We start from the raw sequence: 12,374 nt of genomic DNA, 5'->3' as shown, positions 1-12,374 counted from the left end.
TCAACAAGCATATTTTGGCAGAGCTTGGTAGATTCTCCAACAGGTTGAATTTGATTCTAGCCCTGGATCCTTATTGTTATATGACAAGAAAGCGAATGAGAACTCCACCATCGGAACATGTGTTTCGTTCACGGTATCAGGAGAGGACGCGACACTAGAGTGCCCAGAAAAATAAAGAATTTTCGAAAACTCGACAGGCTCACCCCTTGGTCGATTCCTAGTCCCATCAGGAGTACTTGTACCAAATTTGAAGCAAATCGAACAAGTCTCGCTACCGGACCATCGTGACTGAAGTTTGTATGGGATTTTTCGACCTAAGAGAACCTACTAACTCGCATTTTCGCCGTTAGGTGGTACTATATGCATCGTATTATCACTGTAAGTGAAACTAAGAAAGACAACTTAATTGTATACAAATTTGTCGAATACTGCTAGTAAATCCGGCTTTTGTAAAAGAAGTTATTAAACTTTTAACGAAGTGATGTCTGAGCCGGTTTTGCATGGGGCCTAGCAGTGCATTGTTACGTATCAGTACACGGTCCCCACGAACTATACATTTTTGTGAAATAATGATTAGATTTAGCCAAAACATCACTCGTGTCATGTATTACAATTCTTCTGAACAGACTATTGAGCTAGATGGTCACTTAGTTTTTATGGCAATAAGGTTTTACTTTTTAAGCAGGGAGATTATTGGAGCAACTTATTTTGAACTAAGGGGGTCAATTTTACAACTATCTTAAAAGTAGGAATAACTAAAGGGTGTGATTAAATTTTGTAAAGATTCGGGGAGATTAATTAGAGTTAGTTAGCTGGGCATTTTCAATGAGATTTTGGAATATAATAGTCAAAACTAGAAGAGACAGGAAGAGCTAAATTTTTCGGGAAGATATTTGTGGCGGAGGGGTGGGGGGTAGGGGTTATGCTTCTGGGTACAAGAGTCAGGGGTGGGAGGGTGGACAAAGATGACAGGGGGAGAAAATTATGAACTTTTAGTTTCAGCCATCGGGAGTTCAACGCCATAGATTACAGACTCGGGTGACCTTCATCTGGAAGAATCATGTACTGGAACGCTGGGTGGGTTTCGATTTCGTAGTACGGCTCAGATGTTGATTGGCAACACTTCGAGTTGCGCGTGTGATGTTCGTACTGTAGGTCGCGTGTTTGTTGGCTCATTCGACAGAGATGTTTTGTGTCTCCTTGGAATCGCATAAAATCCTCGTGGGTATATGGTACAGGTGGAAGAGAGCGTTTCTGAGAATGATAAGAAATAAGAAGGGGAAGTTAAATTTGTATATTGATGGTTTTTAAGAAGGTGTAAACGAGGGACATATAGAGGAGATCGCCGGGACGTTGGTTGGTCTTCCTTGGGCCCGCAGGGTATCCATTAACCGAGACCTGGCGGAACTGTACTCGGTGCACGCCCAGACAATGTGCTCGATGTCGAGATAGTCGTCGTCACAAGGGCAGACACCACTATCCACGAGCCCAATACGTCAGAGATGTGCATCCAGTGTGTAATGGTTTGCCATGAGTCGGGACATCACACAATGAAGTCTCGACCCACATCCATCCCCTTGAACCAAGGTTTCATCGATACCTTGGGGACTATCGAATGTAGTCACCTTCCAGCTCCCCATTGCTCCACGAGTTTTGCCAACTTTCGAGGGTTCTCTGATGAGTAATACTGAAAAATTCGTGGAAGCAAATTCGTCTTTCATAAACGTCACCTCCTAGGGCACCCACCTTAGCTAAGTAAATTGAAATCTTATTTTCCTGTCAGTTTTTGATTTTTTAAATATGATATCAAATTTTGATCTCATTTTGCTATCCTTGATTCGTAAAAGAATTTTATACTGTCACTGATGGCAGAATTAGTTTTCTGTTTGATGTCATAGGACAATTTTGCTGCTCTCCATTTTTAAATTTTAACCGTTAAAACGACCAAAACGACAACAACCGGAGTAATCATTTGCCAAACATCACAATATCAAGTTTAGTTTTTAATTTGTTGTCAGACTCTGATCGGGTAGCTCTTCTCATCAATAATTCGTGTTAGGTTATACGCAATTTTTTTTTCTCTTTTCCCCTTTTTTATTTCGACTATGTTAGTCACATTTTCTTTTTTACGTTTTAATGACATTCAATTAGCTAGAGATTACTGGGTAGGGAAAGTTATGAAACTTAGAGCCATAGTACTCAAGTGAGAGCAAGGATGTGAAGTAAACAGATCGGAAAACTAGAAGTGGCAGGGTCATTAGAACAGGCTTAATATCGTGCGGGCTTAATTTTTGCCTTCTGATAATGAGGGTCGAGCTTAGGCAGAATAACTACGAATCACTCGAGTTCACTATCATGTGTCCTTGATAAAGGTAGACGTATCTATCTTTACCGTGACAACCGGCAATATTGATTGATTCCGATGGCTTTGAGTCGTTGGTGATTGAAACTACGATCGGCAGATGGTCACTACCGTGAGTATTAGGGATTACCTCCCGCGTTCAATTTAACCGCAACGAAGTTGAGCAGAGGGATAATTTAAAAGGGCTCGGGCGCGCTGGAATAACAGGAATTCGTGTCACTTCACCCTGTTTAAATGGCCAAATTGAAATTATCGCAAAGATCATGAATTACGGAAGACCAGATATCACCATAGAAGCAATACCATGCCATACCGTGAGAGTTGAAGTCTTCTAAAACTTGTCGAGTTACAATCAGGGACTCTAGGATGTCGTATGGTCGTCGAAGCTATGTAAAGGTCTTTCTTTGCATTTGGTTTTTACTTGACTAGCGACGACTTCAATACCTGTTATAGAAGGAAAGTTAATTCTGTAGAAAGAATGGCACTTTTTAATACCCAAAAGCACTCCTTTGTTGGGGGTATCTCGATCCCGACGAATTATATTAAACTTTGTTTTCCTTTTTTTTCGACTATGTAGTCACATTTTCTTTTTTACATTTTTACGACATTCAATTAGCTAGAGATTACTGGGTAGGGAAACTTAGAGCCATTTTACTCAAGTGAGAGCAAGGTTGTGAAGTATACATATCGGAAAACTAGAGGTGGCAGGGTCATTAAAACAGGCTTAATACCTTACGGACTTAACTTTTGTCTTCTGCTGATGGGGGTCGAGCTTGGGCAGCATAACTACGAATCACTCAAGTCCACGGCATGTCTCCTGGCAAAACCAGACTTGGCCCTCTTTACCGCGAGAACCGACAGTCGGTGTTTAGAGTTCCAGGATATGCTGTGATCTTAGTCCCCCTGGACCAGGAGCTGCTGGCTTCGGTTTGATTACAGCATGTTTACGAGACGTCACCTTTGGAGTCCCGTCGCGGGACGCCTTCTGGCCTGTTCAAGGAAGTTTTGAAAAGGAAATGTTCCTCATCTTTCTATAACTTCTAGGTACCCTAGTACATGTTTCCTCTTGTGGGTCATAATATTTTCAAACTTTCTCCTGCAATTAACAGTGAATTAAAACGTTTACAATCCAGTATTTTCACCGGCTCAAGTAAGCGGTTTGTAAAACAGCCAACCCCATACTGCAGCAGATCCTCGCATCTCAAATTCTCATCGTTGAAAACACCTTCAGTTTCTACCCTTACAGCTGGAATATATACATTATAATCTCGCGTGAAGAAGCTAGCAATATCGTTTGCTTGCTATGAGCTGGCTAACAAAATCTTTACCTTGTCCGAGCGGACCTTTGAAATTTCGGTCACAGCGAGAACCATTCTGTCAGGTCTTTAGAAATCTGTAGAAGATTCAGCGATTTAGTCTTGGGCCGAAAGAAGACCACAAATGGACTAGTTAAGATATCTGGGTAAAGCGTCTGCACATGTAAAAAGTTACCTAAGTAATTATGTGAAGAAGAATTGGTGCCTCCTAATTAGTCACTGTCACTCATCCAATTTTCAATATTCTGCAATAAAAAATCAAATGTTGAATAATTGTATGTAAATTGACTGTAGAAAATAACATTTTCATGCATGGCAAAATTTTTATGAAGGTGATTTTTTATTCACTGTAGATACCTGATCCTTCCCCCCTTAAAGCGGATAAGTATTAAATTCCTAGATTTTACGGGAGGTTGTTGAAATCAGAGTTCACCTCGCTCGATTTGAATGATTTATATTATATAACTTAAGCTTCTTTAAGAATTAGAATAGTATACTCTACTGATAGAAGTCTTGCCGTAGAAATTGTATTGATTTGTACCGTACTCAAATGCCAGTATATATTTTTCTACTTCAACATGACCTTTAAATTACATTCAGTACACCGAACACGCTATGCCGCTAGTAATTCGATTAGACATTAATAACGCTCCAATTTCCTTTTTTTTCCAATTTTCAAACAGGTGGACGAGGGCCGACTGTATCAGGAAATCATCCGAGTGGAAGCGACAGACAAAGATTGTACGCCACTGTTTGGCGATGTGTGTAAGTACGAGATTCTGACCAGTGACCAACCGTTCACGATCGATAACGAGGGCTCGATCCGGAACACCGAGCCTCTGTCACACAAAGCATCCCACAACCACATCCTGTCGGTGGTGGCCTACGATTGTGCGATGAAACAGTCAGCTCCTGTTATGGTTAACATCCGAGTGCGCCGGGTGTGCGAGGCGCACGTCATGGGAGTTGCCGAACGAATCGATTATATTGCCAACTCGATGGAGAGTGTTTCGTTATTCCCAAAGGTTCATCTCGAGCTGTGTGATATGCAGTGCAAAGGCGAAGACATGGTTGTCCAATCGTCGGTTTCGCTCAAAACCAAACACATCTCGTTTGGCTGTGACCGCGATGCGAGTCATTGTCTACAGAAGCTCAGCGAGGAAGAACGAACTGAAACCGGTATGGTTGACTTGTTACAGAAGAACACCGAGTGGACCAAGGATCTGGTTTACGACGAGGGCACTGAATCAATTTTTCACTTCGATGGTAGTTCCGGCGCTATCATCCCGAAGAACGTAATTAAATCTCAGGACTTTGCATCCCATCAGTTCAGTGTCATGACTATGTTCCGACATCACAGCATCAATTCAAACGATAAACATACCAAGGAGCATATCATTTGCAGTGCTGATGATCATAAAATGAACCGCCATCATATGGCTTTGTTTGTGAGAAACTGTAGGTTAATCTTATTGCTGCGCAAAAACTTCAACGATGGTGACCTGAACATTTTCAGCCCGGCGGAATGGCGCTGGAAGATTCCTCAGGTTTGCGACAATGAGTGGCATCACTATACAATCAATGTAGACCTACCCAAGGTTGATCTTTACGTTGATGGAGTAAAGTTTGAGAGCAATGTCGAAGATCGACACAGTAATCCAGAAGTTATCGATGATTGGCCATTACATGCTGCTCATGGTATCAACACTACTCTGTCTATTGGAGCCTGCTATCAGGGTTCTGAAAATCGTCTGAAACATGGATTCAGCGGTGATATTTCCCAGATCAAAATATCTTTGAAAAAGATCCTTACTACAAACCAGATTCGCTGCGGAACAGATTGTGCAGAAAAATTGCTTCCTCCAGCAGACCACTATTTAGAACCCGAACAACAAATCCAAACCAACACGCAGATGAACAAGATCATTATCGAAGGTAGCAACAAGAGCAACATAGAGCAACTGCTTCAACAAATTCAGTACATAAACGGCAAAGACAATCCAACTATTGGCCGCCGCAACATCCAAATCATGACAACTGTCAGCTGTCCTAACAAAAAAGCTATTCGATTACCAACAATCGATACATACATCATGGTAACATCATCGAACGTCTCCACGCCACCAGTGACGCCCTCGGCCACACTATACAACAAAATTCTTGTCGACAAACCACTAACTATTGACCAAAAACCGCAGATAGTCATCACTGGCAACTCAAATCACCTTGTATCCTACCCAGATATCAAAGATGGTGTCAAAATTCTAGCCCAGATCAACATCAGTATCTACACGGGCCAGGAAATCCGCCCAGCCCTGCAAAAACTTGACGCTTGCAACGTCAACGTGTTCCCTAGTCTCAACCCGGACCACGAGGAAATCACCATCGACGATAAGGAAGGTACCGATGAGTCACTGTTCAAATTTGACATCAAAACAAAAATCAGCAAGGACGGGGTGGAAATGATCGGTTACGATACCATCGAAAACTATCAGCACATCTTGAAGTCGCTGGTGTACATCAATAAAAAGCCAGCCTACTATTTGAACCGGGTGTTCAAGCTTACCTGCTCACAGGTAGATGATCACTTCCGAAGTGCCGAGTACACACTGACGCTAACGGTGCTGCATCCGAAACAGCAACCCACGTCCGCTTCCACCGCACCCAACGTTCTGCTGGCCGTGCCGTCCGTAGTACCGACTGCAGCCATCGACGGACATTCTAGTGCTGCCATCGCTGCGGATTCACACGGTAAGTTTTTTTTTCGGTTTTTATACTGGCAAAAGAGGGTCAACCAATAAAATTGCTTTTTGCATCTCTAAGATTTCATGAGTGATCATAACCGAATAATAAATAAAGAACGCAATTATTATTCTCACCTTCAGATACAAATCAATACGCACATGCGATGCTCCACTCACACGACATCCAGGAATCGCAGTCCAAGGTGCACAACCTGGCACACGAGAAGGGGCAGCTGGCCTCGTCCCACTCGACCATGTTGATCGTGGTAATCTGTGCATCGTTCGTGCTGTTGATCTGCGGTGTCGGAATCGCCCGCCTGCGGAACAATAGCGGCGGAAGCGGCAATGGAGCAAGCCAAACGCGGAATCTGGATAAGCACCAGCCCTGCGCGAAGGTGGCCGCCGAGCAGCAGCTGGACTGGGATGATTCAGCTCTGACCATCACCATCAATCCGATGCAGAATGACCATCTGTCGGACGAGAGCTCCGAGTCGGAAAATTCCGACTCCGAGGACGAAGAGGTTATCAACGGGCGCTACAAGAACGTCAGCCAGTTGGAATGGGACAACTCTACAATGTGAGTATATTTTGTGGTGTGTTCTGTTTATAAAATACTTGCAATTGCCTCCTTACATCTAGACCTAAAGAAAGATGTGTTGAAAATCGGGCCAATTGTAGATGTGATCCGTTACAATTTCACTCTTTTAATTGTCAATGACCTTCATTTAGATTCAATATAATATTTTTTTAAAATAAATATATGATTCATTCGTAGTTGTGTTCAATGTCTGCAAAAACTACAAAGATCTCTCACATTTCTGAAGGCAGTGATTGTTTTTGTAAATGGTTTTTTAAATCTAGTGGTTCTAGTACACAAAACACGCGCGCGACTGAAAACTATTTGTGCGAATTTGAATTCTCTCAGTTTCACAATCTTCCTAACAGGCCACCGACGAGAAGGCAGCTCCACCTGGTCCTGGTTCCCGAAGGAAATTTTTTGAAGCTCCAATTTTTGTTGTTGTAACACTTCTTTAACTGTTGTTCTGGGGTACAGCCACACAAATTTCGTGAATAAGATCAGTCATTTTGTTTAGCTTGAAGCGCACCTGCTCGTGAGCCTGTCGAATTACTGTATTTTGCATTATCTTTGGATCTACATGGATTTCATCACCCTTATACTGCTTGTACAATACGCCATGGTTTAATTAGTAGTCGCCGTAATCGCTCGTTTCTAGAATCTTCGTGACGGCCTGAAGTTTTTCGCCAGTCCTCTGATTCGCCTTAACCTGCTCGATCACGTAGTTTTTCAACAATCAAACTGCCTTCGGCCTAACGCATCAACATGCCCTGAACTTCGGCTTAACACATCTATATGCACTCCTCTATCAAAAGCGCCCTAACAACAATTCTCGTATTTTGAACGCAGAACAATCGAATATAATTGTGAACGGGATTCCAAGTAAGTAAAGTCTGAACTATTTCAAGGCTGCAACAATGGCTAAGATGTCCAGCTCGTACGTTGGGTGGTTAGATTCTGCAAATGAAGTTTTTCTACTATAATAGTGGATGAGATAGAATCTACCGTCTTCTAGTACTTTCTGTAGCAGAATACCATACCTTACTTGCATCGGTATGTAGTTCGCAAATTTCTAGTGGATGATACAATACCAAGGTTGGCCTTGAGGATAGCGCCTCTTTCAACATTTCCACGGACACCTTCTGTTTCGAACCAAAACAAAATCTGCTTGTTTTCAAAAGATCAGTTAAAAGCTTGGCAATTTTTAAGTAGTTTTCGATAATTTTTTCGAAAGTATCTTGTCAACTCCAGATACCGCTGAGCCTCTTTAAAATTCTTGGGATCCACAAAACTTTTTCACCGCTGCTCTCTTGTTCATCGTCAGTATTATTTCTCCACCTTCGACTTGGTATCCCAAGTACTTGATATTATGCATGAGTAGCTGGCATTTTGACCACTTTATTTTCAGACTGTGTCGTTCTGCTACATGCAACACCAATGCCAGTTTATCCAATGCTTTCTGCACTTTTTAGCTGGAATCAGTAGGTCGTCTATGTAGACCATAACCACCTTTCGTTTATCTGATCACGGAACATATCGTTGATATATCGTTAACCTTCCGGCAGCCGCGCTAGTGCACTGAGTGCACGCTGCTCTGGAAAAGTACTGAAATCGTTTTAAGGCATCGGCGGCTGCTCATTTAATGGGCCATGTGCCCGACTTCCGGGGGTTAAAATACGGTTGGACAAGTGCTAAGTTCAAACTGTGTTGCGAGAAAATCGTATTGTCCGAACGGATTAACGAAAGTGTAAAATTGCGACTTCCTTAATCGACGGGAACATGGAAGAACTCATTCTCCAAATCTACTGTCGAGAATACTCGCGCTCCGTGTACGTCATCCAGTATATTTTCGATCAATTGGGACTGCTGCAAGGTGGCGGTTGTTTGCTGGGAAGTTGATTTCTCCTTCTTACTTCGCTTCGAGAATGCTACTGTATTTGTGGAGGAAACAGAACTGGCGCTAAGGTTGCCACTATTGTGATTCTTCGGAGTGCTCTGCGGATGTCGCTGCAGATATAATGCTACGTTCGGACTTCGGTCGATCAATCCATTGTTTTGTCTGTAATCAATGTCGAGGTTTTTAATTATTATTGTTCATTGAATCCAGTGTTGTCTGATATAGGGCAACATTCCGGACGTTGTTTATCAAATCCACTTCGATGGGAGTAACGGATGAAGACGAACTAGTAATGATGTTAGACGATTCCCTTTTCTTCGATTTTTCGATTTCGATTTGCTGTGTACAGTGTAATGGACCTCCGGACGGTGTAATCTGACCTTCATAGTTGTAAGACGTCGCTTGAGAATGAAGAGTAGAAGTCAAGAAGGAGGAGTGATGGAGTAGGGTGGGTTAATCGCCCATTATTTGAACCTTATCCAGATTACTTTTTCGTTCGTACTTCATAATTATGTGTAATTTAAAACGAAGCGCATTGCGCTTGCTTATTTCTTGAATACGTCATGATGTTTTTACATATTATATCTAAATTTTTTAAGACTGAGGATATTCAATGTCAGTAGCTATCATATTTCATTAACGTTAAGACAAATATTGCTTTTTCAGAGGACCATACCACTTTTTCATCGGCATCGGTCAAAATATGGAAGCAAAAATTTTGACTGTTTTTCGGTTGTATTTTCGATAGATTTTTTGAGTCCTCTTCACTTTGACCTAAAGCTAATAAATGTCCTTTCACTGGAAATATGCTCGAGATAAACCATAACAATGGCGAGGATTCATTCGGGTGCTCCTATAGTTAAGGTGTGCCAATAGTTGTAGTAGTAGATTCACCGCACTAAAGTTATGCGACAATAAAACTGTTATCCTTGAAATTTGCTCAAATAACTATTAAAAAAAAGGATTTTCAACTTGTATATATATATATATATATATATATATATATATATATATATATATATATATATATATATATATATATATATATATATATATATATATATATATATATATATATATATATATATATATATATATATATATATATATATATATATATATATATATATATATATATATATATATATATATATATATATATATATATATATATATATATATATATATGATTTGTATCCAAACATGATAATGCCACGAAAATTATGTGTTTCAGTAAATGTGAACTTTTCAACTGTAAGTACTGAATATACGAATAGACTTTTTTCGGCTTTGCAGTCTATGGTAGTAGCAAAAACAATGATTCGCTTCAACTCCGACGTTTCGGTTATTAAGTATGTGCGTACGTCTAACATCAAATCATCATGATATACTGTGGAGACCCGATTTTATCAGCTTTTTACCCGATTTTATCAGCTTCATTTGAAAATTGATAGTTGGTAGTTTTATGAGCTCTAGCAGACGAACCAAGTTGAATTCGAGTAAATCCTTTCTTGCGTATATTTTCCTTATCTTAGAGATCCGAAAAATGCAAAAATAAAAATATCATTTTTTTTTAAATTTTGCGCTATCAGACCCCCTTAAGGGTAACTTAAAGTAAATAATCAGAAAAGTTTGCAAGGCTATGTCTAAGAACCAAAGAAGAATATTTTAAGAGCTTCAGTTTATTAAAAAGACAAAGAAATATATGTCCAGATTTTATCAATATCCCTATTTTATCAGCTTAAAATTCGCCAAGGGGCTGATAAAAACGGGTTTTCACTGTAATTGCTATGCCGCCTGGAAAATGTGCAAGTGTATCGATATGTTTATGGTCGAATGTATTTTTCGTTTTGGCTGGACGGCTGGTACGGATTCAAAAATATTTTACTGTATCGGAATTGCCTATTCTTTTTTTACTCAGTAGAAAGTAGGTTCATTTGATGATCCGTCATTATATTAACCTTACTTATAAATATACAAATGAGGTCTTAAACATGAAGCCGCAAACGGCCGTGTTCGCGCCATCAACAATCGGTCACTCGGTCTTAGCAACCTAGGCCCATTCATTCAGTCGGCCTAATCAAAAAAACGCTCATATCCACTAGACAACAATATGGCGACATGAACTCTAGTGATACGGGGGAACTCACACTTTTCTAGTCTCTAACCCGCACACTGAAAATTAAGTATCAAATGACCACATGGTTACAAAATCAAATTTTATGCATGCGAAATCAAACACGGTACTAGCATATGCGACAAACATGTTAACACACAAACGCTTGAGCCCTTCGTGATCATCTACGCTGACCTACGCTCACGATCTCGCAAACTTGTTAACACCTCTGTGATAAAATGAATGTTTTGGCACTTTACAAACGCGGTCTTAAACGTGAACTTATAAACGTCCGTGTTCGTGCGATCATGAATCGGTCACGTCCGAAAATCTCTACCCCATCCTCTACCCCAACTAACTTATAATCTGATCAAAACTACCTCAAGCGCAAACAAATATAGGCTCTTCCATACGATCCTAAAGACTCTATACCCGAACCGTACCTATACGTATATCTGAACCGTACCCTCAATGTCACAATCAGAAGCACGGGCCGCAGGAATTGGCCTTAAGCAGTGTTTTAGTGGGTGACATTTACTGTCTCGTCTGCAATTGTAGTGAGTGATTCTGACAGAAAACCCTTCCGAGAACCCAGCTCTACAGTTCCAGTACTCTCAAAAACATACCAGTCTACCTATTCAACAAGTTGGTATTTCGAAAATGGCGGCGGTGGTTAAATGTCAAGCCTTGCGTTAAGATGAGGCAGTCGCCTCTCTGCTGTCGGCGATAGGTGCGGAATGAGACCGACAGAAATTTGAAAATTAGCAATAAGTAGCAATTTCACCATTCGAAAGTACAAATGTTCAATATCTTAATAGTTATGTGAAGTTCTTTTAAAAATGCTTTCATAATGAAACATCGAAATTATTCGATCTTATTAATTTAAGCGGTAGAATTAATTTTATTGCCAGACACGTAAAACAGTCGAAAAGACAACGCAATAGTAGATTTTAAGATATGATGTTTACCGATTTTTTCGGTGTGGTCCAGAGATTCACTGTAACTTGCCCATTTTCAAATATTCCGCAATGAAAAATTAGGAAAATGTTATCTAATGTTGATTTTTAATATGATTATTGGCTAATTGACCCAATTATATAAGCAAAAAATAAGTTTTAGACAATTTAAACCGCTCAAAACATTCCTCTCCCTAACTCCCTCTAAAACATACTTTGATTGGGAACACCCTCGAATGTTCATATAAATATTTCGTGGGAAAAATATTGGGACCAATAAAAAAACAATTGTACACACAATATATCCCACCGAATATCCGGCGGTCCTCAAATATTCTTAAAGGCATGCATGTTTACCTTGATTCCTTTAATCAGATTTAAAGTAAAGGGATAGTCGATTTGGGTA

The 12,374-nt window shown here is 40.3% G+C and overlaps 1 protein-coding gene across 5 annotated transcripts in view; it reads left to right on the top strand.

Moving 5' to 3' along the window:
- The window catches only part of LOC131686740 (calsyntenin-1), a 358,053-nt gene that overhangs the window by 303,264 nt on the left and 42,415 nt on the right, over positions 1 to 12,374 (top strand). For all 5 annotated transcript variants that reach the window (XM_058970683.1, XM_058970685.1, XM_058970686.1 and 2 more), the window contains 2 exons: positions 4,362 to 6,429; positions 6,564 to 6,999. In XM_058970683.1, coding sequence (XP_058826666.1) covers positions 4,362 to 6,429; positions 6,564 to 6,999 — 2,504 coding nt within the window. The remainder of the gene's footprint in view (positions 1 to 4,361; positions 6,430 to 6,563; positions 7,000 to 12,374) is intronic.

The sequence above is a fragment of the Topomyia yanbarensis genome, chromosome 3 (genome assembly GCF_030247195.1).
Source record: "Topomyia yanbarensis strain Yona2022 chromosome 3, ASM3024719v1, whole genome shotgun sequence".
Taxonomy (NCBI): Eukaryota; Metazoa; Arthropoda; class Insecta; order Diptera; family Culicidae; genus Topomyia; species Topomyia yanbarensis.
Note: the sequence above shows the minus strand (reverse complement) of the source record. Positions and strands in the feature narration are given on the sequence as shown.